This window comes from Podarcis gaigeae (assembly GCF_964106915.1).
Source record: "Podarcis gaigeae genome assembly, chromosome: 4".
In the NCBI taxonomy this organism is placed as follows: domain Eukaryota; kingdom Metazoa; phylum Chordata; class Lepidosauria; order Squamata; family Lacertidae; genus Podarcis; species Podarcis gaigeae.
In genome coordinates, this window is record NC_139677.1 from 48663249 (window position 1) to 48686392 (window position 23144).

A 23144-nucleotide genomic window follows, 5' to 3' on the forward strand; every position below is an offset into this window, starting at 1 on the left:
TCTACCTGACTGACATTAACCTGGAAGTAACTGCAAGGGTGGATGAGTTTTTATCAGTAGTATCTCTCAGAGTGGTGAATGGCACAATTTAGTGAGAAGAAATGCCAATGAAAATCCTCATTATTACATATTTTTACATGGCTGTTTATATATATTTTAAAATTTTATGTACGGATGTTTTATGATGGCCTATATTCGTAATATCTATTAAAGGTTTGGTGAAAAAAATATTAGAATACTTTCCGATTAAATGTTATTCCCGATTAAATGATATAAATGTAGATCAGGAATGATCCTAATTTGTTGTCCTTTCACAGCAAGACTATTTTTGGGATTTTATCACTAATTTGAACAGAGCACAGTAAAATTACTTCTGTTTTACCTGTGACACTTAAACTGGTATGTTGGCTTTTCCTCTAGCAATAAACTGGAATCATAGTGTAGACAGAGACTTCAACAAGGGGGCAGTTTTTATAAATATGATTCATTATGTACGCAGTGCATACTGAGGCAGTTTATTAATGATTTTGTTGACCAGAAGTCAGACTGTTCTTCCTTGCCCGTTCTACTCTTGGAGAATCCCTGCTTATATCTAAGGAAGTAAAAACTAAAAATTATTCAGTGTATTAATAAACAGCACAACATGGTTGTTTCACATATGGAAATATCTCTGTTCAATACACCATCAATTTAGTGTGCAAACTGACAAGCCAAGAATGGTTTACGCAATAATGAACCATTTATCATGGATCATGACAAAAATGAGTATGACAAGTAATAATTGATCATTTGCTTTACCTAGTCTACAAATCTGTTAAAGAATCACCCACTTAACACTTCACATGTACCCTAAAAATAGCACCCTTGCTCCAGGAGATCTGTTGTATATTGATTAAGAAGAAAAAGTGAATAAAGATCTAAAAGAAGTATTTTCTGTTTATTGATCTCCCTTGCCTTCTCTCTTGTATTTACCTCAGAATTAATGGTACCAACTGAGAAACAAGAAAGGAAAATGGGATGGAGAGTTCATTTGTTACCTGCTCTTCACTCTTAAGGTCCCAGGGCAGGTTGCAACATTAAAACACAATATTAAAAACAGTTTAAAACAACTGAGTAAGATTATATTTTTAGTGAAAGAAAATTGTAAATACTCTTTTGAATCTTAGTACATATTAGTAGTTGCCTGCCAAATGACAGATTAGTCATGATTCTCCGTTATGTGGCTAAATCTGCGTTTAGTGCAAACTAGCAACTAGTATGAATATATCCTCAGAAAATTATTTTGGCCATGTGGTGGAGCAATCAGATAACTGTTTTCCATTCTTCCAGTTGTTAGGCAAATTGAACTCGCCACATAGTCTGACTGATTTTGGGTTTGGGAACTGACTGTTAGACACAAGGAGTGTGGGCCGTCTCCAGTTTATTCAGTTGGTAAAATCAGGGCTTGTTCTTGCTGCTTCCATGGATGTACTTTAATACCAGTGGGACAGTCAGAGTCCAGATGTCTACAATGAATGTTGTGAATGTATCAGCACTTAGGTATTTGGTATTGTCTTGAAGACAGCAAACCACTGTTTGATTTCAGCTGCTCATGCAACACACTGATTATGTCAAGTGTCTTATTTTCACTTTCGTTTCCAGGTACAAAGAATCGAAATAACCAGCTTTGGTGGGAAACGATTAACCTGAGGATAATTTATGAATGAAGACCCACAGCATGTTCAGAAGTTCCAGCAAAGCTGCAATGGACACTCAAGTCACTAAGCTGGACTTTGTAACTTTTGGTTGTTTGCAATGATGTGCCTTTAAACTTTATATCACAATTCATGCCCTTCATACTACATAAATTATAAAATAATACAATCGAAGCAACATGTCAAAAAACTTGGAGATTATCAATCTGTCATTTTTACTGGAACATGAGAGGGAAATGATATTGGGTGTGCTGAAGAGAGACGAGTATTTGAAAAAAATTGAAGATAAAAGAATCAGGTAATTGTGAAACTTTCTTCTGAGGTATTTAAACTTCTGTATACTGGAGTTCAGTTAAGATATTTGTGCATATGTTGTTGTTGTTGTTGTTGTCCAGTTAGCTCATTGTTACAGTGTAGTTCAGGGTTGGGAAGACACCAGACTTGTGGAATCTACTTTGTTTTTTACTACAACCCTGAGGTCCACCAACCACAGCCAGGTTCAAAATAGTGGCTCAGGTGAGCAGACTAAAGCTAAGAAGGAATTTTGGTTGAGCAATGGGACTTCTTCTCCCTTTGCATGCACTCAGTGCCCTTCTGAAATCTTTTCCAGAGGGTTGAGCCCCTAGAGCAGAGTTAGGGTTAGCATGGGAAGGAGAGCAGGAGAACATTCTGTTACACAAGCAGAAACCCCTGCCCTGACGGAATTTTCACACAGTGCTATGTGTACAATCCAGGGTACCTCTGAGCACATGCTCAGAATTTGTGATCAGTAGCAGAACTGTCCTCAAGAGTTCTCTTTCACACAAAAATCCATTCTTGGTTTCTTCCTCAATAGTTCCTTTTCAGCAACCTGATTTAGAAAGGAAAGCTTTTTGTTGCTATTGTTAAGACAGCTGAACATCAGAAACCCTTGCTGATCTTAAAGCTGGTCAGTACAGGCGGCGACCATTTTGCACATGTCCAATTAATGCATGACTGTTGATGCATGGATCCTTTAGGACCTGGAAGAGGGCAGAACAGGGATATGGCGTGGCATAATGGGGTGGGGTGGGCTTATGTACACTTCACCAATGTGTAGGGGGCCAGGAATGGAACCCCTGCTCAAAATGATTGCCGCCTGTATTTACTTTCCGCATTTGCATGTTAGTATATTTGGTTTGTTATTGCTGTCTATAAAATATAACAGGTGGTATCATTCATCTTGCAACACCCCCCCCCCAATAATAATAATAAAGAAACCATTTCCAATCTACTACTGTAGCATGTAGAGATCTTTCAGTAGATTCCGATATGTCCATCTCTACTTTTGTTCATAAATAGCATGCATCTGTTGTTGACCTATAGGTTAAATTGACTATAGGCTAAGATGATTGCCTTGCTCTGTAATGTTTTATGAGGCCATGTTGACTAATCTTTATCCTCCACTTGGAAAGGTTTAGCTTATTGACCATCACACTGCAGTTTTTTGTGCAGTTTCTGTAGTCTATGTAGCATGCTATCCATGTTAACATCCTCACTCTCTGACCCTTAACCTAAAATCTTTTTAAATTTAAGAATGGCTAGCATGAAACTGCCATTCTGTGATAAAAATTAAAAAGGCCTAAATGAAACCAATGTAATTGCTGTCATGCCGGCAATATAGCAAGGTGGCCGCTGTTCAGACAGAGAATGTAGCACAATGGAATGTCATAGAACCATAGTTAGAAGGGATCCTGAGGATCATTTAGTCCAAGCTCCTGCAATGCAGGAATCTCAACTCAAGCATCCATGACAGATGGTCATCCAACCTCTGCTTAAAAACCTCCAATGAAGGGGAGAGTCCACCACCTTCTGAGGAAGATCATTTGACTGTTAACAGCTCCTACTGTCAGAAAGTTCTTCATGATGCTTAGTCAGAATCTCCTTTCTTGTAACTTGAAGCCATTAGTTCGAGTCCTAGCCTCCAGAGAAGGAGAAAACAAGCTTGCTCCATCTTCCATGTGACAGGCATGTGACAGCCATTTAGATATTTGAAGATGGCTATCATATCTCTTCTCAGTCTCCTCTATGCCAGGCTAAGCATATCCAGCTCCCTAAACCATTCCTCCTAAGGCTTGGTTTCCAGACACTTGATCATGTTGATTGCCCTCCTCTGCACATGTAGCATGACAAGAATGTGACTTGGTGAGCCTTGAGCTTGGGTGTGCCCCCCTCTCCCGCTTAATGTGGTGCAGCTCTGAGAAGGAGTTTGGAAGCTTTCAGCTCCATTTTTGCTTGGCTTCAGCTTGTCATGTAGGCTGAACTTCTGATATATGGTTAATGTTTCTTTGAAACAAGCCAACTTTTAACCAATGATTTCAAAGTTCCAGTGACATGACAGGTTGTGGTTAAGGAAGAACAGGAGCAAAAGCTTCTGAACCCCTCACAGCTATAGCAGAGGAGAGGGGAGGAAGGGAGCTAGAGGCTCACTGCAGCTCATTCACACCATGCTCAACTATGACTTAGCAGATGGGAATCCAATGTGCTCTTCAACTCCCATAAGTCTCAGCCAGCATAGCTAGTGGTCAAGGATGATGTTAGCTAGCAATAACAGGAGGGCGCCATGTTGGCTGTTAGCATGATGCATGAACACTGCCAATATCTTTATTATGACCAAGTGAAAATGGCAAAAACAATGAGTTAGCTTTCAAGTTTCACAGTAAGCTTGAATTTATTTTTATTGTCCACCCAGGTACTGTATATCTATCTACCTACACACACATCCCCAAATCCAACAAATTTCATGTGAAGAGTAGAAGGATAATAGGCAACAAATTAGATTGCACACAGAGAGAAATGTCCAGCTCAAAATCAAAATACAGGGAAGTGGGTGACTAACAATTTGCTCTTAGATAGACTTAGTCACTCCTAAACCCACCAACTTCAATCATTAACAGGATCAGCTGTAAGCAAGATGAAACAAGGGTTCAATAAACAGAGCAGAATGCACTTAGTGACTATTCACCGTTGAATGTCAATAGAACTACATGGCTAGAAAAAATAAAAGCAGGAAAGGTCCCTAAAGGCTAAGAATCCAGGACCATTAAGAGTACAGTAGAACCCATCTATGCTTTTCCTGGAATTACTACTTAGTCATAACCCATTTCTTAGTTCCACTTCAGTGTAAATATGTGCTTACCTGACCTTCTGAATATCCAAATGTTCCACATGGCTGAATCTGGACTGAAAATTCCAGCAGTGTTGCAGGTGTAGCTGGTGAACGCTATGTTAATTGAGCTCTCATTTCAAATCTCTAGTATAGTATTTAAATTTGCATTAGGACCCAGTGGGTTCTATTCGGGTGTCTAAAATGTCAGGTCTTCTCATGTGCTACGGTCATCTGCTGATATTCTCCTCTGAGTGTCCCTGCCGTTAGAGGTAAGATCAACTGTGACATGGGCATCATTGGTTGTAGTGCCAGGAAAATACTGATTTTGTCTCCCAGCCCTTAAAAAAAATAGAATTAATTTTTTTGGGTCCTGCTGCTGCTTTTCATTTATTATTGAGATCTGGTGCACATGTGTTTCATGTTCAAACTTCTGTTCTACCTCTGAGGATAAGGAAAGATACAAAATATGCTATAATCTGATATATACTTTGAGCATAAGATTTGTATGTTCAGGACACAATTCTACACTTCACATTCAAGCACCACCTCAACTTACTGCACTCATTTCCAAGTATACTAAGGAAAACATAATGCAGGGTCTCCTCTGAACTTTGAGATCCCAGGTTTTCTTCAAACGGCAGGAGGAAAGATGCAAGACCCATTGTAATGGTACTTCAGAACATTGTGCTTTTCAGGTATTCTTAGACTTTTATGCATTTAATTCCTTTTAATTTATTTTAGTCTTAAAAATTAGTCAGTTCTGGTTTTGGGCAAAAGATGTTTTTATACAGCACATAACTGCTTATTCTACTGACGCACAGTGTTCCTTTTCCGTAGTGTTTGACACAGCTAGATAGTGGCTGTTTAGAAAATGTGCTCATGGTAGATTGAGATAGGATGACTCATTCTCCTCCTCCATCTCTTGTACTCTTGGAACACTTAATTCCTCCAATTTTGAAATCAGAGCACATTGTCACAGTTGTTCAGTGATTCACTCTTGAATACACCGCAAGGAAATATGGAAGGAAGTTTATATAAAACGCAGCTGTCTGAGCTTGCTTTATCATAAATGAAGGAAATTGTGACGCGGGGCATTTTATTTGTTTGTCTACATTTGTGTCCTTACCTTTCTCTAAGGGCCTTTCATTTGCGTTCCTGGGGCTCCTGCATAATTCCTTCTAGTTCTTGGCTAGGTCCAGATTTATTTATTTAATTAAAACAATCATACCGCTTGGTTGTTTTAAAAACTTCAAAACAGTTACCGTATTTTTTGCTCCACAACACTCACTTTTTTCCTCCTAGAAAGTAAGGGGAAATGTCTGTGCGTGTTATGGAGCGAATGCCTACGGATGGCGGGGGGATCTGCTGCAGTCGTGAGCAGAGGATCCATGGTTCCCCTTCCTTCCCTCCTCCGTGGCTCGCTTTGCTCGCTTTGAAACAGCAAAGCGGGAGAAGAGCCACTGAGTGGGGAGAAGAGAGGGACAGAGAGCCTGGTTACAAAGCACGGATCCACATGGATCCTCAGGATTTTTGCACTGGGTCACCCCAAATTCACTATCAGATCACATAGCATGTCCATGGCTACAGCTTGCATCAAAAAAATCACGCACCCACTGTTGCCTGGGGCCGCAGTGGTGCAAAAATGTGGTTACAAAGCATAGATCCACATGGATCCTCAGGATTTTTGCATTGGGCTACCCCAAACTTACTGTCAGATCACATGTCTGTGGCCACAGCATGAACCACAAAAATCATACACCCACTGTTTCGTTTAGAATATTTTTTTTTCTTGTTTTCCTCCTCTAAAAACTATGTGTGTGTTATGGTCGGGTGCGTGTTATAGAGCGAAAAATATGGTAGCTAAGATCTGCTTAGCTTTAGAGAGAGGAGCCTAGAACAAGTACCTTCAGACCATTACCTGGTAATTCATAAAGCTTTGCACTGGTTTTCCCCCAGGTTTTTTTTTGGGGGGGGTGGTATGGAAGTTTTTATAGGAACACAGAAATGGAAAGCAGAAAGGGGAAAAGTTGGCATGCAGCTTATTTATTTTGGCAGTTTTTGCCACCCAGGAAGGTTCTTTTCATAACTCTTTGCAGGCAGGCAGGCAGTTCCAAAATTTTTAACCTTTTGTCATTAAAACCTGCCTGATTTCCAGCCTTTATTTCTTAAGTTTGTATCCAAAGTGCCGTTTGCAAAGCTACATGCTGTGGGACATATTAAGTCTTACTTGTGATCACATGAAGTCTCCCTGCCCATGGCACACATCAAACCTCTCCTAAAATTCAGAGATAAGATGTTGTTCATGAGCAGTCTGTGAAGGTTATGACCATTCCCCTGTTAGTTTCCAGCACATGGTCTCAAAGGTATCTGGATTCTGGACATCCATGACAGATTGCCATCCAACCTCTGCTTAAAAACCTCCAATAAAGGAGAGTCCACAGCCTTCTGAGGAAGTCTGTTCTACTGTCAAACAGCTCCTACCATTAGAAAGTTCTTCTTGATGTTTAGTCAAAATCTCATTTTTTTCATAATGCCGGTCTGCCAGATTTGGTGGAATAAAATAACGGCAAAGGATTGATCCAGACAGAAACTTGTATAAATGAGTGTGGAGAACATCAGAATAAGAATTATTCTATTATTATCCTAGCAGAGTTGCACTCTTATCCTTCTGAAGCAAGTGTCATGAATTTTTATAGCAGATAATCATTTTGATCATTTGGGGCTATCCAATCTCTAGAAGAGAAAAATGCATGTAATACAGTATTTCTCATTTCAAGTGTTTTGTGAGTCAGAAATTACTTTGCTCTTTGATCTACTGCGGCTTTGCAAGCTTTGAATAATTGTGTTGAGGAAAGTTGGCAAAGCTAAAGCCTAATAATAATAATAATAATAATAATAATAATAATCAGGCTGAAGACCCATACTAAACATGCATTAATGTGACATGCATTGAGACATTGAGCAAAACTGAACAGAGCTCTTTCTTTCACTTTAGGGCAATCAATTTATGGCACATTTTCCAGCTATGTTGTATATACAGGATGTATTTGCATCATGCTTAGCATGTGTTGGTGGGACCACTGCTATGCTGCCAGAGAACAAGTTGCCTTTGACTGAGCTTCCCATCAGTCATGTCCTGCTTCCACATGTGGGCTTAACCCCCTTACAAGAGGAGCATGATGTTCAGAAAGGCTTTATTGTTATCTGTGTAACATGTTCTGGCAAATAATGAGCAACATAAATAAAAATGTAAAGTAAGCACAAATTTTAGTGAAGTCCTAGATTACAGGATAATATAGTGCATATTTAAATGCCCTTCATATTCAGCAGTGGATGCTTCCCTTAGCTCCAGTGGATTATGATGATTGCTGAAGAAAGGGATGCAGTATAACATTCATTATTTTATGAAAATAAAACTCTCTTTTGAGGACTGGAATTGCAGTCTCTACACTGCAAGGACTGGGACCATAGTAGCATAAATTGTGCCCTACAGTCATATGCTGAGCAGCTCTGTAAGGGCTGGCTGTTCATTTCATTTTCTTAAGTACAAAAAAAAATAATTCATTAGTAATCTGTTGCTTTAGTAATGAAGAGCTTAATATAATGTATTGCATTTAATTTCAGAAATTTGACAAAAGGCTTGGATTAAAACGAGGCCAGCATGTTCTTAATGAGCACTGATATTTCATCACCTAGAGCTTTTGTTTTATACCCTGACTTAATTTAATAGTTCATAACATGCCCTTTCTCCCCTAGTGCCAGATAGATTGTTATTATTTGGGGATTATCTTTAGCCTTTGTCCTTTAATTTTCTTCTTTTCACCAGATTGTTAAAGTGTGTGTGGTTAAGTCTGCAGCCAGAGACAAGGGAGAAACAGAACTCGTACTGCAGCACAAGGGATGGAAGGTTAAACCTTCCCTTCCTCCATATTGCGGTCCCATCAAATCACTTTTCAGAGCTTTTATTCCCCACAGGATAGAAGCAGTGGATAGTTAAACTACAGAACTCTCTCCCACAGGAGGCCATGATGGCCGCCAACTTGGAAGTTGTGGAGAATGTCAAGATTTTTGAGTGACGCTATGAAATTACATCACCATAGGTCCTATGAGCCATCTTCGTACCTCTTGATGTCTGGACAGTTTTATCCTAAAGTATCTCCCACTGTGGTTCATAAACTGTGTTGTGTTCTGATCCATGTATATGATGTACTTTTCAAGCCAATAAAGGAGACTGATCGATTGATTGAACTGTCATCTTTATCTCACAAAAATCCTGTGGTCATTACATCTTAGGAACAGAGTCCAAGAGATAAGAAACTGCCCGAGGTTAGGCACTGAATCTTGCAGACTCTGATAAAAGTGAGTTAATATCCCAGGCTAGTATCCATACTAGAGAGTAAGGTTAATATTTTCTCCCAATGTATCATTGCTCCCAAAGGATGGAGAAGGTAGGACATTTATCTTCATAACTGAGTGTGAAAGCTGCTTGTGTTTCAGAATCATTTTATGTATGTTCTATGGATAATTTGCTTCTGCTTCAGCCAGAAATTGTTTTAGTCGATTTGATATTTTAAAAAGTAGAGTAAGAGCATTAGGCAGAGTGAGGCTTCTGCCTCAGGTGACTTATGTTGGAGGGCCAGGGAGTGGTGGCAAGGCTATGCTGCAGCAATGAACCCTCTAAGTTCGCCTGGATGCTGTTCACATTGCTAGTGCTGAAGTATGATTCAACTGCCAGTCTGTTCTACTTACGTATGTAGAATGAAGGGTGCCGTTTTGTATTTCAGCTGAAGCCACACAATGTTTTGGTCTAGTCCTGAGCAAAGTACATACATACATACATACATACATCGTGCTCAAGGCAGCTTACAACATGAAAAAATTACATAATTGCAAATGTAACAAAAGTAGTCATAAACAATAAATAAAAACATCAAAAAGTATACAACAAAATTAAACAATTTTCACATAAATCATAAGATCTAAAATAAAGATACAAAAATATAAAATCAATAGCAGCAATAATTCCTCTGTCAACAAAACTCCTAAACCAGAGCTTTCCAAACTGTGTGTTGTGACATGTTACTGTGTTGGCTGCAGTGTGTAGATCATGCAAATGTTCCCCGCACTCCTCCCAGGACTGGAAAGGGGTTAGTTTAATCTCTGGTTTGCTAGTAAAACTGAATTACTGTGTTGCGAAATGATGCATATCTAAAAATTGTATCACCAACATGAAAAGTTTGGAAAGCAGTGCCCTAAATAATTCGAAAGTTGTAATCAGAAATTATTATGATGGCTCTGTCACACATAAAAGCCACTAGAATTTAGGTTTTTATAAAGCAGTGAATATTTCAAGTCACTTTTCTTAATTTAAGTTTGTTGTGTTTCTTTCCAGAAAACTGAAGAATGAGTTACTGGAAGCCAAAAAGAAAGGTGGACGGCGTTACCAGGAAGATGACGGCAGGGTCTGCATTCGGTGTCGAAAGAATTTGGGCCTAATCTTTGATAGAGGGGATCTGTGCCAAGCATGTGGACTCAGAGTTTGCAACAAATGTCGTATTGTGGGAATTGGTGGCAACTGGAAATGCACAGTGTGCGATAAGATTGCGTAAGTTTTGTTCTTGGACACACTTGGATGTCAACTCACATTTTCTGATCTCCAGTTACGATGCCTTTGACAAGCAGTATGAACATCCAGGTGATGGAGGGACTGGGCTGATAAAGGCATGTTTGATCCTAATTTGAGCTAGAGAGACTCTTAAAATGTCTCCTGCTGAATGAGGGTTGTCTCCTGCTAGTATGAGGGTTGTCTCCTGCTAGTATCTTCACTTGAACCCACCCTCTGCAGCTATTGTTGTTGTTTCAGATGTTTCTGGATTTTAATTCCCATTGTCATTGCCCATGTTGACTGGGGCTGATGGGAGTTCCCCACCCCTGCACTAAAGTGTAGTGTGTATGTTTGTTCTTATTCTGCCACTCTGCTAAGGGGAACACCATACTTACATAGTAAGGGTAGGTTAGACTGAGAGATTGCAATTGCTCCAAGGGGAGCAGTGAGTCTTTGTTTCCGGTGTCCTTATTATTGCTTTAAAGGTTAGCTCGTGCTTCCTTAATAGTTTGCTTCCTTAATAGTTTGCATGTGGAAGTGCCTTTTTGTGCCTAATGTCACCATGGAAAGATGAAGAGAGTATTGTTGGTAAATATTGGCTTGAGGAAACTAACATTTTTAAGGACATTGTGGCCCTGCTGTAGGCCATGGTAGCAATCAGGGAGGTAGCTCTTGTAGAAGAGCATAATGGCTGCCCAGGACCACAAAAAAAAGGTCAATGCAAATTCAGCACAAATTACATGAGTGTGATGAGCAAATTGAGCTGCTTGTTAGGGAGCTCTTGAGAATAAAGAGCTCCCTGAATTTCAGAGCATGCAGCAGTAAAATTATATCACAAAGCACTTTACTAAGCAATGTAGGCTGGGAATTAAATGCAAAATAATGGGTTTGGGGTGGGGAGAATCCCAAGCATCTTTTAACAGAAGAGGGAAAGATGAAAGAGAAAATACTGAGTTTTTCTTAAGGAACAGGTCTCCATTGTACTTTGCATGCATGAAAAAATTAAAATAAGCACTTGTCTTTCTAGAATGCTTTCCCACTTCCAGCACATAATTTCATTTTAGCTGGTGAAGGGCAAAGCGCAGGGTTCTGTTTTTAAGTTAACTGAGTTGCATGGCGATTGTGAAATGTAGCATAAAGACTTAAACACAGCTGCAATTAAACAGCTTATGTGGGAGTTGTATAGGTATATGCTCTTAAAACTCTATTCATGAAGTGTCCTGCATTCAGTGACAGTAGTTTTCAAATGTAAGTTTCTAGCTTTAGAAGAACTTTTTCTGTATTGCTGAGGAACTCCTAACTATCAGAATCTCAGCACTTTGCCAAAGATCTGCAGCATATCCTAGGGACCAAATTGGACCTTTACCGGTCCTCTGTATGAACTGAGTGGGTTCCAAAGTATATGTAACACTCTCCTCTGCAATGCACTGCAGGCTATGGCCTTTTCCCAATTTATAAGCCAATCATATCTCAGGTATAGGTGTCTGTCATCACTGTTCTTGTCATTGAGAAAGTTGTAAGTTCCTCAGCACACAGGAGTAATGAAGACACATCTAGTTAGGATGCCATAGGAATGGTGGTGGTAGATCGGTGAATTCTAAGTCCAGATTTATCACAATTACATAGAAATTAGAGGATCCAGTTAAAAAAGCATCCAGTTAAAATGCCACAGTATTTTTTCCAGTTCATTTGAGGGAGAGACTGTAGGGAGGTAACCTTGCAAAGGTCTATCTTTGAGAGCCCTTTGGCACTCAGTATAAACCTTCTGAGTGTGCATGATTGGGCAGCTCTAGTATTAAAACACACAGAGGTCTGCTGCCATTTAGCTTGGCACAAAGCAATTGTAAGTGGATAGGGCAGGTGACCGCTACGTGTTTCATATCTAATACATTCACATTATTACTGAAGTTAGAGTACCTCAACATTTGCATTTATTCTACAGTTTTAGCAAGTTGAGTAAATTTTCTAGACCTACAGAAGACAGTGAGTGGAACAGTCAGCCTGAGTTGCCATCATTATAAAGGAGCAGCCTAAGATGTGGGTGGAGGTTTGTGTGCTTGCAAACAAATTAAAATTTGGGTTCTATTCTAGTCGAATGGTTCTCTCTATTTGGTAGAGAGTGCTAATTATACCAGACAGTTGCCACATTCAATAAGACTGCAAGACATAAATATGGTTTTAGGCAGTAGATTGGAATGGAGCAATGATGATTCAGAATGCAGCTATATAGATTGTGTATTTCTAGTTTTCACAGCTCAAACATTTCTCTTTCTCTGCAGTGTTAAGTTGTTATGATGTTCATGGACATCCTGGATTCTGCGAGTTATTAATCAAAGAATAATATAGGTAGCACAGTTGAGCACCACATGAGAGCAGAGGTTTCAGCCTCTTGGTCAATCCATGAAAGCAAAGAGGTTTCTGTTGATATCATAAGCAGAGGGAAAGAGTGATGACACCTTTGCAAAAGGTCCCCTTCTCCCTCTGGTGTAGTACCATTATTCGATCTCATAGAAGTTTCAGGAAATGAGATGAACTGCTCCTTTATTCTTCCTATATAAGACTCTCTAGTAAGGGCACTGAGTGGGGAGGGGGTCCCTTTTCAAAGGATAAAGAGACTTTATTTTTGCTCCCCAGGGCAGCACTGGGGAATGGAACTATCTTTGTTCAGTAATGTCTACAGCTGGTGAATGAATTATAGCTTGGGCCCTTACTAAAAGTGATGGACCTGAGCATACCTTGAAAGTTTCTTGTGTATGTTGAACCCATTCTGGGTGGGATTGTGCTCTCATGGAGGAAAAACAAAAGAAAAGCAGGTTTTCAGTTGAAGAGGTGCCTTGAAAAGCTGTGTAGGAGTTGTGAAGCGAGGACTTCTTTTTAAAAGGTTTGCGTTTCTGTTCCTTACATAGTTCAGAATAAGGCACTGACTGTACCCTGAAGCAAAAGCTCCATCCTGACAACATTTGCCAAGGTGTCATGGAAGCTGCCTAATAGAACAGTTTGCTTGGCATTTGCTTGTGCAGAACGGGCAGCAGTTATACCTGAAAATGCCTCGTATCCAAAATGAAACCTGAGCACACCTGATCGCCTGGCTGCTAGTCTGTTATGGTTGGACTACAAAGGCTGCTACATTCCCAGGACAATCAACATCCTGGAGATTAATAGTTTTGATAAGATCGTTAGCAACTTTACTCAGGTGTCTAAACATTGGTTATCAAAGGGAATTGAAGTTTCGGAACACTGCTCTGTGGTTCAACTGCAAAGGTTTCTTTGCAGAATAAAAGTGAGCAGAAGGAAACGGAAACGTTCAAAGGGTAGTAAGAACGGTTTTCAAAATACCGTAGCTTCTTGTATTCTACCTGTGTCTATCTTGATATCAAAGGGCTTGTTTGTATTCTCTGTTAGCTTAACCTTCCCTAGGCAGGGCAATACCCTTGACTTTTGAACCTATTTGTGTATATCTTTTGTTTTAAATTAATGCAGTATCTGTGACTAACATCATTCAATCCTGGAACTGAGCAACCACGCTCCCTGCCAGACAGAACTGGTGTTAGAGATTGTATCATTCGGCAACTGCTGAGGCCCCCACACATGTAGGGACTCCACTTCCAGCCCTGCCACTACAACTTCTCCTTGCTGATGAATCTTGTTCACCTGTCCTCTCTGAGTATGCAAATAATGACTAGAGTCAGAAGATTGCAGCATCCTTCAAATTGCTTTGCCCATGCCTTCTGGGAGGTTCTGTGGATTGGGCCTAGAGGGAGAAGGCAAGCACAGTGGTGGCTGTGGCAAGGTCTAATGTCATATTTGTATAAATCTTCATAGAGGTTTAATTCTGTCCTCAACAAAATTTGAGAAGGTGGTGGGAACTGAATTGGGACTTACAAACTGAAGAAGAGGCATGGAACAGACTGTGAACAAAAATGCCATACAAATCCTTATTGGCAACAACCAGAGAATGAGCCTTTAAAATTTTGCTTGGCTGGAACTTAACACCTAGATGCCTAGCCTATATAAAACTGAACTATTCTCTTAGGTTTGTGTTTTGTTAACTTGGCTCTTTTTGTCCTTTTCCTCCTTTTTAGTTCATCATTTATCTACAAGGAATCACATGTTGTGGAAATGTGTATACATTATCAAAAGGAGATTAAATATGAGCTCTAATTCTGGTTCCTCTGCCTGCTTTGTAGCCACTAGATTTCTAAGGGCTAAATATAAATGTTTGGCTAAATATACTTTGAGATGTTACCCTTGTCTGACCTTATCATGTAGGCCCAGTTCCTTATTTAATTTTCTACTAATGTTTTCTAAAGCAATATATATTTCTTGGGTGGATGGAGTTAATCGGAGTACTTGTTTACATTGATTGGATCAGATTGTGCCATTTTCCTTTCTCTTCTCATTCAGGCAGCTTAGGATAGTTACAGGTGAATGGTTTTTTGAAGAGAGAGCAAAGCGCTTCAAACAATCCACCCTCCTTGGAAGTGATGTCGTTAGAAGGTCTATCCAACGCAAAGCCCCAGGTAAAAATAACAGGAGGGAAATGTGTTTGTTCTTCCTATGTATAGCTAAAGCCTTGTTGTTCCCCTAATTGATGGTTAAAGTCTTAGTGCTGCATAATGAGCTGGCGCTTGCTGACGCCTTTTTAGTATTGAAACTTTTTTTAATACAATAGAAACCCCTTGGTCCCCTATCCAAGAGACTACTCTGGCCCACACCTACTTTGTTTTAGCAGCACTAGAACATAAAAGACTCCCACACTACTCAGTCAAAAATATTTATATGCTACAATCCTGTCCTACTGAAACCAGTGAGTTGTGTGCAATCTGGGCTCAGGATTGTTGCTATGGCTTACAGCAAAGTATAGACCCTCTCATCATATGCCACACTTGCAGGGGTTTTTCCTGTTCATGCCTGTGCACATGAGTTCCATGTGCAAGCACAGGATTTTCTCTTGTAGCAAGAAAATTGCCTCCAGCTTATTATAGTATTCAGACTCAGAATTCTCAACAGCTTTCCTTTATACACTGAACTGTGTATAATACTGTAAGGAGGATTATTATGCCATTGGACAGCTTTCACCTGCCTGTTATTTACCAGCTTTTTTGAACTACAACTAGACAGCTGGAGGGCACTAGGTTGGTGAAAGCTGGCATAGAGATGTAATGCAGCTAATTCTGCATGCATACATTATGAATGATGCAAGATGGGACTGTCATAATGCATGCTGGTGGCCCTGCTAGGTGTGTAATACACTCTAGTCTGAACAGTTGCAATTCTCGTAGTTCTGTTCTATAGAAAACACAGTTGTTGCAAGGGGTGTGTGTGCTCAGCTTTGTAATGAGAGTAATGCTTTTTATCTTTTGAATGTCTAAAATCTTGGTAACGTGTCTACTAGGGTATATTGAATTCCCCTAGTAGGAGTTATTTATTTAACAAACTGTATATACTGCTTGATACTAAGAAAACCTTTAAGGCATACTTACTACCTATCAGAGATGTGGTAGCATCTACATTAGCAGGAGGTTGAACTAGATAACCTCTGAAGTACCTTCAAACCTTATGATTCTGTGACCAGTGTCTGATTCTTCTTTTAAGTGCCTGGTTCTCTTGTTCATGTCTTTTTTTTTTTAAAAAAAAAATCTGCTATTCCTGTTTGTGTTTTTCTTCTTGTTGTGTCATTTCTACCACCCCTCTCGTTATTTGCTCATGTTAGCTGCATTGGGCACTTTGTTTGAAACACAGCGGTGAGATAAAAAAAGATTAGAAGATAGGGAAGTAGTCAGTGAGTGAGAACAAAACGCTGGACTTACGGGCCGTTGGCCTTATCCATATGCTCTTACGTTCTTCAGTTGTGGATGCTTCTGTACTTGGAGACCATGTTCAAATGAATGGTGTGTTGGTGTTTCACTTTGGACAGCTGGTTTAAACTTCTTGTTAAATCAGTGGGAAACTTGCCTTTGATCCCCTTTATTATTTTTAAAGTGCCTTTTTTCTTTTTAAGATCCTTCCTCTGAAGCTACAGGAGGAAAACTCAAAGATCAGTCTCCAGAGAGTTCAGAGGAGACTTCAAAGCAAGATGTGCTTGCTTCCTTTTCAAGTGGGGCAAAGTCAGTCTTCAGTGGGCACAGAAATATTGGGTAAGGCAACAGTTTATGATCTGAATGCTGAAGTGGATTTCTGTTTAGATTCACTCCAGAGCATTCCATCATTTGGACCCGATGACTGAGACCTTTTTCTTTCAGCAAGGATTTGTTGTTTGCTTCATTTATATTTGAAACATTTAAAGGATGTGCGGTTCCTAACTGGATTCTCCTTTGATAAGAGATGCTGAAGCAGCCTATGGAGGGGCTCCCTTTTGTGTGGTGTCTGTGGCTTCCTCAGATAACTTTCTTGGCATTCAAACAAAATGTTTCTTCCATCTTCCTGACTAGAACCACAAGGTGGTATTTGCTATGCATCGTAAAAGGGGCTTCCCCCTCTCCCTCAAAATAACAGAACTTGGGATTAGTCTGTGAAACTAATTGACAGGAAATTGATAACCACCCAAAGGAAGTACTTCTTCACACAGTGTATGGTAAATTTGAGGGGTGCACTGCCATGAGCTACAATGGTGGCCTCTAGCTTAAAGGATATTAGACAAATTCAAGATGGCTGTATACCAGATCCTTGTTCAAAGGTAGCATAACTCTGAATGCTGGTTGCTAGGGAACTGTGTCCTGCTTCTTGGCTTCCCGGGGGCATTTGGTCGGTCACTGTGGGAGACAGGATGCTGAACTAGATAGGCCCTTAGCCTGATGCAGCAGGGTTCTTCTTATGTCCTTAAAATATTGAAGATCCAGTAATGTCCTAATGACAACACTGAATCCACTTGCCTTCTTTTCTGCTACTGCTAAGAAATGTGTGCAACAGCAAATGGGGCACTGGCACAAGAAACAGACGGTGCAAATTTAGGTTGTGTGTGAGTGTCTCATTGCACCATGTAGTGTTTATTTAAAAATAAAAATAAAAATGGTAAGGCCTTAGAAAATATTTAACAGGTCTGGTAGTTAATAAATATTTTTATGAGTGAATGGGAACCCTTACAGCCCCTTCTCAAAGCCAAAACATAACGGAAGACACAGGATAATTACTGCTGTTCCTTCTTTGTTTTGTACAGTTGAAGCACACAAATCCCTGAGATTCTGCTTTTGGGGATAAAGGCCAAACCCAGTAGAGTGTAAATATTAAATGATGCTTTACTTTTGAAAAATTGCAATACTTTAGAAAAATTACTTGTCTTTCATGTTATCTCTATTATAGCAGAAAATTGCACAGTGCTACAGTTTAGATACATTCTTTCATTAACTTTCACCTTTGTCACAATATCTAAACTTGTTTTTGAATCTTGATGTGAAACAAAATGCAACAAGCTTACATGAAAATATACCATGGTGTACAGTTCTCATGAGCATCTTAAACAGAAAAAAGGAAAACTTATGTATAATCGCTATATGGGTCCTGTATTTTGATTGATGTCTCCCTGGTTGCCTTGACCTTTCTATTGAACAGAGCTTTATTCAAGGCTAAAGGAGAAATCGCAGTTGTGAAGGCAGAAGATGGAAGAAGCATCAGCTCAGATGTTGATGTCCAGAGTATAAATAGTGCTGATAGGTAAGAGAAATGGTGTGACCTTTGTACGGTTGAAATTAATTTCTCCACTGGCGTCAGAAAATGATACAGATATTAAAATTACTGTAGTCCTTCTTTCTTCTTCTTTTTGCTGAAGCCACTCTGACTTAAGGTTCTCTGATGCTCATTTTCTACATGCACACATTTTTCTGGCAAGTTGTAAAGCAAGGTGTGGCCTTGTGTCAGTTTTGTTTGCTGGTGGTTAGAGGGGGAGGTGGTACTGAGCCCTAGTAGTCAGTCAGCTGCACTCATCATCCCCAGCCAGCTCAGCCAGCAGCCAAGGATGATGGGAGTTTTAGTAGAATATCTGGGGACCCAAGTTTGAAGAACATGGCACTAAAGAATACAAGCTGTCATTGTAAGTAATCCTGTTTGCCACCTCACTACTTCCCTAAGAAGTCTTTATGGGGTAGGCTGTTGATGGTTGTTCACAACAGTAAATTAGAATGTGATATGGCATAATCAGCCAAGCAAAAATGTAATTTGGGTGTCATTTCTAGTATATGAATGGAATTACAAAAAAAGCAGAAAGGTTGCTTAGACAGTGAAGTGATGTGTTTTTAAGTTAAAATGTCAGTTGCATTTAAAAGTAAAGTTATTCTATTATACAGCTTTTTATTCAATTTCCTGGCAAATGAGGATGGATTCCTTGATGAATACCAAATTTAAAATTCCCGTTGCTGAATTTTGAAAAGATACTGGCTTTCTCAAACCTTAGTATTATGGAACGGAAGGATAGTAGTGTTCTGAGATGTGTGTGTTTTGAAATGTCACAAAAATCAAATTGGGGAAGCATTGGAATGCAGTTCAGGTCAGGAATCAACAGCTTGAGACAAATAAGGCAAATTGGAGCATTGCTGCTCTTGAGCAGACAGGGCAGACAGATGGAGGTATTTAGAGCAGCTGAACAGTGTGGTGAAATCTCAAATGTCTGTGGAATGGCAAGTGTCCCTGGAGCATTCTGTGAACAATATCAGAACCATCATGCCACACCATGTGGCCAACATGCCAGACTGCTGCACCATGGGCATGTTCCACTAAAGGCCTGTTTATCAGCCGTAACTAATTCCAAGTGTCCAAAAGAGTAGAACTGCATGTTGCAGATAGATTGTGTGTGTGTGTTTGTAGCGAAAATGCAATAGCTGCTTTACCCCTAGGAAAAGCAATTATAGAGCAGGCTTTTGGAGCAGAGAAGCTATGAAAGAGGAAGGACAAGGGTGCTTATCACTTCTTTGGTGGGCCTCTTCTCCACTCCAGATCCACATGCACAGAGCTAATCGTCAGTTGTAAAAACAACTGATGGGGGCAAAGGTTCAAGTGCCTCTTTCGCCTGGGGTCTTCTGTTCCAAACAGAAGGGAACAGATAGCAGGAGGCCACTTACTTTCCCCTACTTGTGACATACGCAGTACCAAGGGTCAGCAAACTTTTTCAGCAGGGGGCCAGTCCACTGTCTCTCAGACCTTGTGGGGTGCTGGACTATATATTTTGTTTGCGGGGAGGGGTGTGTGAACAAATTCCTATGCCCCACAAATAACCCAGATTTTAAATAAAAGCACACATTCTACTTGTGTAAAAACACACTGATTCCTGGACCGTCCGCAGGCCGGATTTAGAAGGCAATTGGGCCAGATCCAGCCCAATAAAATGCTGGTGGGGGAAAAAAGAAGAGAAACAACAGCAAAGCAGCAAGGAAACAGAAACATCTTCCTCCAGGAAGGCAGAGCATATATGAGTTCCAATATTTAAGTAAATAATTGGAATGTCATTGTGTGACTCTGTTAAACACAGAGATGTTCTGAGCCAATTTTGTGAAACCTGAAACTACTATCTCCTTAGATGCATAATTGGCCCTGGAGTGATTCTTCTCTGGAAAAAAAAATACTGACTAGAAGCCAAAGAACGACGGTTTAAGAAAGGTGATGAATGACGAATTCAGCTTATGGGGGTGGGACAGGTAACATTACATGGCTGGATAGCAATTTCAGTGGGTTTGTTCTTTATAATGTCTGAAAGGCCTAATTGGATCTGCTAAGAGGCATGTGGGATGAAGCTCAAGAGATGGGTAAACTGAAATTACCTTGTGCAAACTCAGTTCCTGAATGCTACTTATATTATTGCCTTGGAGTGCACTTCTGATTTCAGAGTTGAGTTCTTTGTGGAAGATCTGGAGCTCACCCTTTATGTTATGAAGTAGTGTACCTTTCTGATGCAGTATTAGCTGTCCCAAGAGGATAGATTTTTGGCACTCTTTCCTTAGGGTGAGCACCTATTCTCTCAATATGGAGGAACTGCCTGCTGGGCTGAAAGGAGCAGTTTGTGCTGCAAACCGAAGCAATTCTTCTACTCCAGTCCACCCAAGGTCACCAGCACTGAGCACACGCAGCATGACTGTAGATTATGGCAGAGTAAGTTGACTAATTCCCAAATTGTTCTCTTTAGATTTTACTGCCTCCAAAGAGGTTTAAAAAGGAGACAGTTGAAACATGAGTCGAATTTTCAATCAGGCAAAACTCAAATCTATGCTCCTTCTGAATGTTTGCTAGTCAGGGCCCTTTTTGTATACAGAAATTCCCTGCCAGTAGAAAACCAGGTATTTGGGAGAAGGAATCTAAACTAGCTTTCTCCCTGACATGCTAAGTTTCTGGGTGCCAGTGTCTTACATACGGAGGAGCATTCAAGCATGTGAGCTCTCCATCGTAGTCAGCACTGGCACAGGTTAACTCCCTCAGTGAGAAACAGTCACAACCCACATGTGCTAAAGGGAACATTGAGCTTTTCATGGGGAAATGCTGTTAGTAATTGAAATCCAGTGATGAGAACAAGTCTCTAATCTTAATAAGGAGTGAACATGGAGTTATCCCTTGTTGTTTTCACAACCACCTTGCTTGATTGTTGAGAGACTTGTGACCTGCCTAAGGCCACCCACTAAGTAGTATGGATGAGCAAGGATTTGAACTTGGGTCTCTCTGGTTAAAATTTAACCACCTGCCTCCTACACTTCATTGATTTAACCATTATGTTGGCTTCTATCAAATGCAGTGGCAAAACCCACATTGACTTTAATAGGACAGGATAATAACCCAAATCTCTTAAATTTTACATTAGACTTGGGGATCACACTACTACCAACTTCATTTGGGCAGCAGGTATTCATTCATTCACCTTTGCTGGTTAGAGTCCCCTAGGGAGGAGGATGTGCCAATGCCAATTTAAGTTCAGGCAATACAGAAAAACACATAGAAAGTAATGCAAGCAATTCTTTCTGCCATGCCCCTGCTTTAGTAATGTCTGAAGCCTCTCTTTTCTCAGTTTTTTTAAAGACCAGTGTGAATTAGGACATTAGTCCATTCACAGCAAAAGAAAACAAAGGTGTCCTGCCTAAGGTTATCCAGAACCAAATGCAGTCCAATGAGGATAGTTCAGTGACTTTTGAAACAGAGTACTGATCCAATCATGCAGGGGTGCAAGGTAGCATTCAGTTTAAATAATAATAATAATAATAATAATAATACATAAATAGAATAGAATAGACTTTATTTGCATAGCCGACAGGCCATAGCATCACAGGACAAACACCAACAAAAATAAAACTTGGCAGAGGTATAATAATACATAAATCAGGGAGAGATTTGGTGGCTTTTGTCCCATGGCTTACCTCCCTTCAGAACCTCTTCCTCAATTTTCTCTCAGCCAGGTCACTCATTCAAATTCTAGTAGGAAGAAAGTTGCCTGTTGTGAGGGTTCAGATCCTTTTACTCACACATTCCTGCCTTGAAAATTGGATCCTGTGTCCCCCATTTCAATGTGACTGGGCAGTGCTATGATGCGTTTGACCCACTGGAATTTTTTTGAAAATCACGAGTTCACTGAGTGAATCTGTATTTGTGGGGAGGTTTTGACAACAACCGACACTAAATCTAAAGATTAAACTTTAGGTCATTTACTAACCATGAATGGTCAAAACTAATTTGGTTCAGCTTTTCAGGATGGGAACTCTGGCTGTTGTGAAGACATCAGTTTGCATAAACATTATGTTTGTAGCAGACATAATAAAAGCTTAGGAGAAACTGGGCACATTTGCAAAAAATATTTTGCAGATGGCATTTTTTTCTCTAGGCTGCTCAAATCCTGCAGACTCTCCATAGAGGCTGATATTTAACTCTGCTTACATTACATATAGCAAAATGGTAAATATGGCAGTTGCTGACAGAATGTCTTGTTTTTGCTTTAATGTGTTCACTTTTATATTTAATATATTTTGCCACTTTTATAGTTTGCAATATGTTCTGTTTCTGGGGCACATAGATTTATTTGTATTTATTAGCTCACTCAGATAAATCAGATTATTTCATCAGGATTCTTAGTATGGTTAGGCAGTGTCATGCCTAACTGTACTTCACAGATACAGAGCAAACAAACAGATGGAAAGTAGGAGAAGTTTGCATTTTTATCATATAGTTTAGCATAAAGTTGTTGGCACTGCCAACAAACAGAGCTGTTGTAGTGGGTTAAAGAATTTGCCTTTTTCATAAAGAGGTTTGTTTTTTTGTTTTTGCTTTTAAATAGCATTGTATATGGAATATCTCTGTTTCTTCTCTTTGGGAAGGATCCTGGATTAGAAAAAGGCACTGCTATGCCTGCAAGTGAAAGTATACCAGCAGATCTAGCAAAAAAGCATCGCAGGAAAGCATCTGGAACACCCTCTATAGCTGTTTCTAGGACATCTATGTCATCTGGTAAGCTTTTTCTTTTTTTTAATGCATTCTTCATTGCTACCATTTTCTCCTCCCTGTTTTTCCTTCCATTTATTCGCATTTGGAATAAGCCCCACCCACCCCTACACACTTTTGCTTAAAACCTAAGAGGCAACCATTTCCAGGTTAGACTATTTTATCCATCTAGCCCACTATTGTCTCTTCTGACTGGCAGAGGCACTTCAGGCAGAGGTCACCTGCTGCCTGTTCCTTTTAACTGGAGATCCCAAGGACTGAATCTGCAGGCAAAAGATGTTCTGTACAATCCATTGTTTTATTTCTCATTAGCACCTGC

The 23144-nt window shown here is 39.9% G+C and overlaps 2 protein-coding genes across 7 annotated transcripts in view; one reads left to right on the top strand and one right to left on the bottom strand.

Moving 5' to 3' along the window:
- The window catches only part of SYTL5 (synaptotagmin like 5), a 67857-nt gene that overhangs the window by 19751 nt on the left and 24962 nt on the right, over positions 1-23144 (top strand). For all 6 annotated transcript variants that reach the window (XM_083734283.1, XM_083734279.1, XM_083734281.1 and 3 more), the window contains exons 2-8: positions 1642-1992; positions 10214-10426; positions 14831-14946; positions 16428-16563; positions 17975-18076; positions 20353-20500; positions 22702-22831. In XM_083734283.1, the coding sequence (XP_083590409.1) occupies positions 1874-1992; positions 10214-10426; positions 14831-14946; positions 16428-16563; positions 17975-18076; positions 20353-20500; positions 22702-22831 (964 nt within the window). In that variant the 5' untranslated portion in view covers positions 1642-1873. The remainder of the gene's footprint in view (positions 1-1641; positions 1993-10213; positions 10427-14830; positions 14947-16427; positions 16564-17974; positions 18077-20352; positions 20501-22701; positions 22832-23144) is intronic.
- The window catches only part of SRPX (sushi repeat containing protein X-linked), a 76023-nt gene continuing 58971 nt past the window's right edge, over positions 6093-23144 (bottom strand). Inside the window, exon 11 of the transcript XR_014563107.1 lies at positions 6093-6104. The gene's annotated coding sequence lies outside the window, so the exon portion shown is untranslated. The remainder of the gene's footprint in view (positions 6105-23144) is intronic.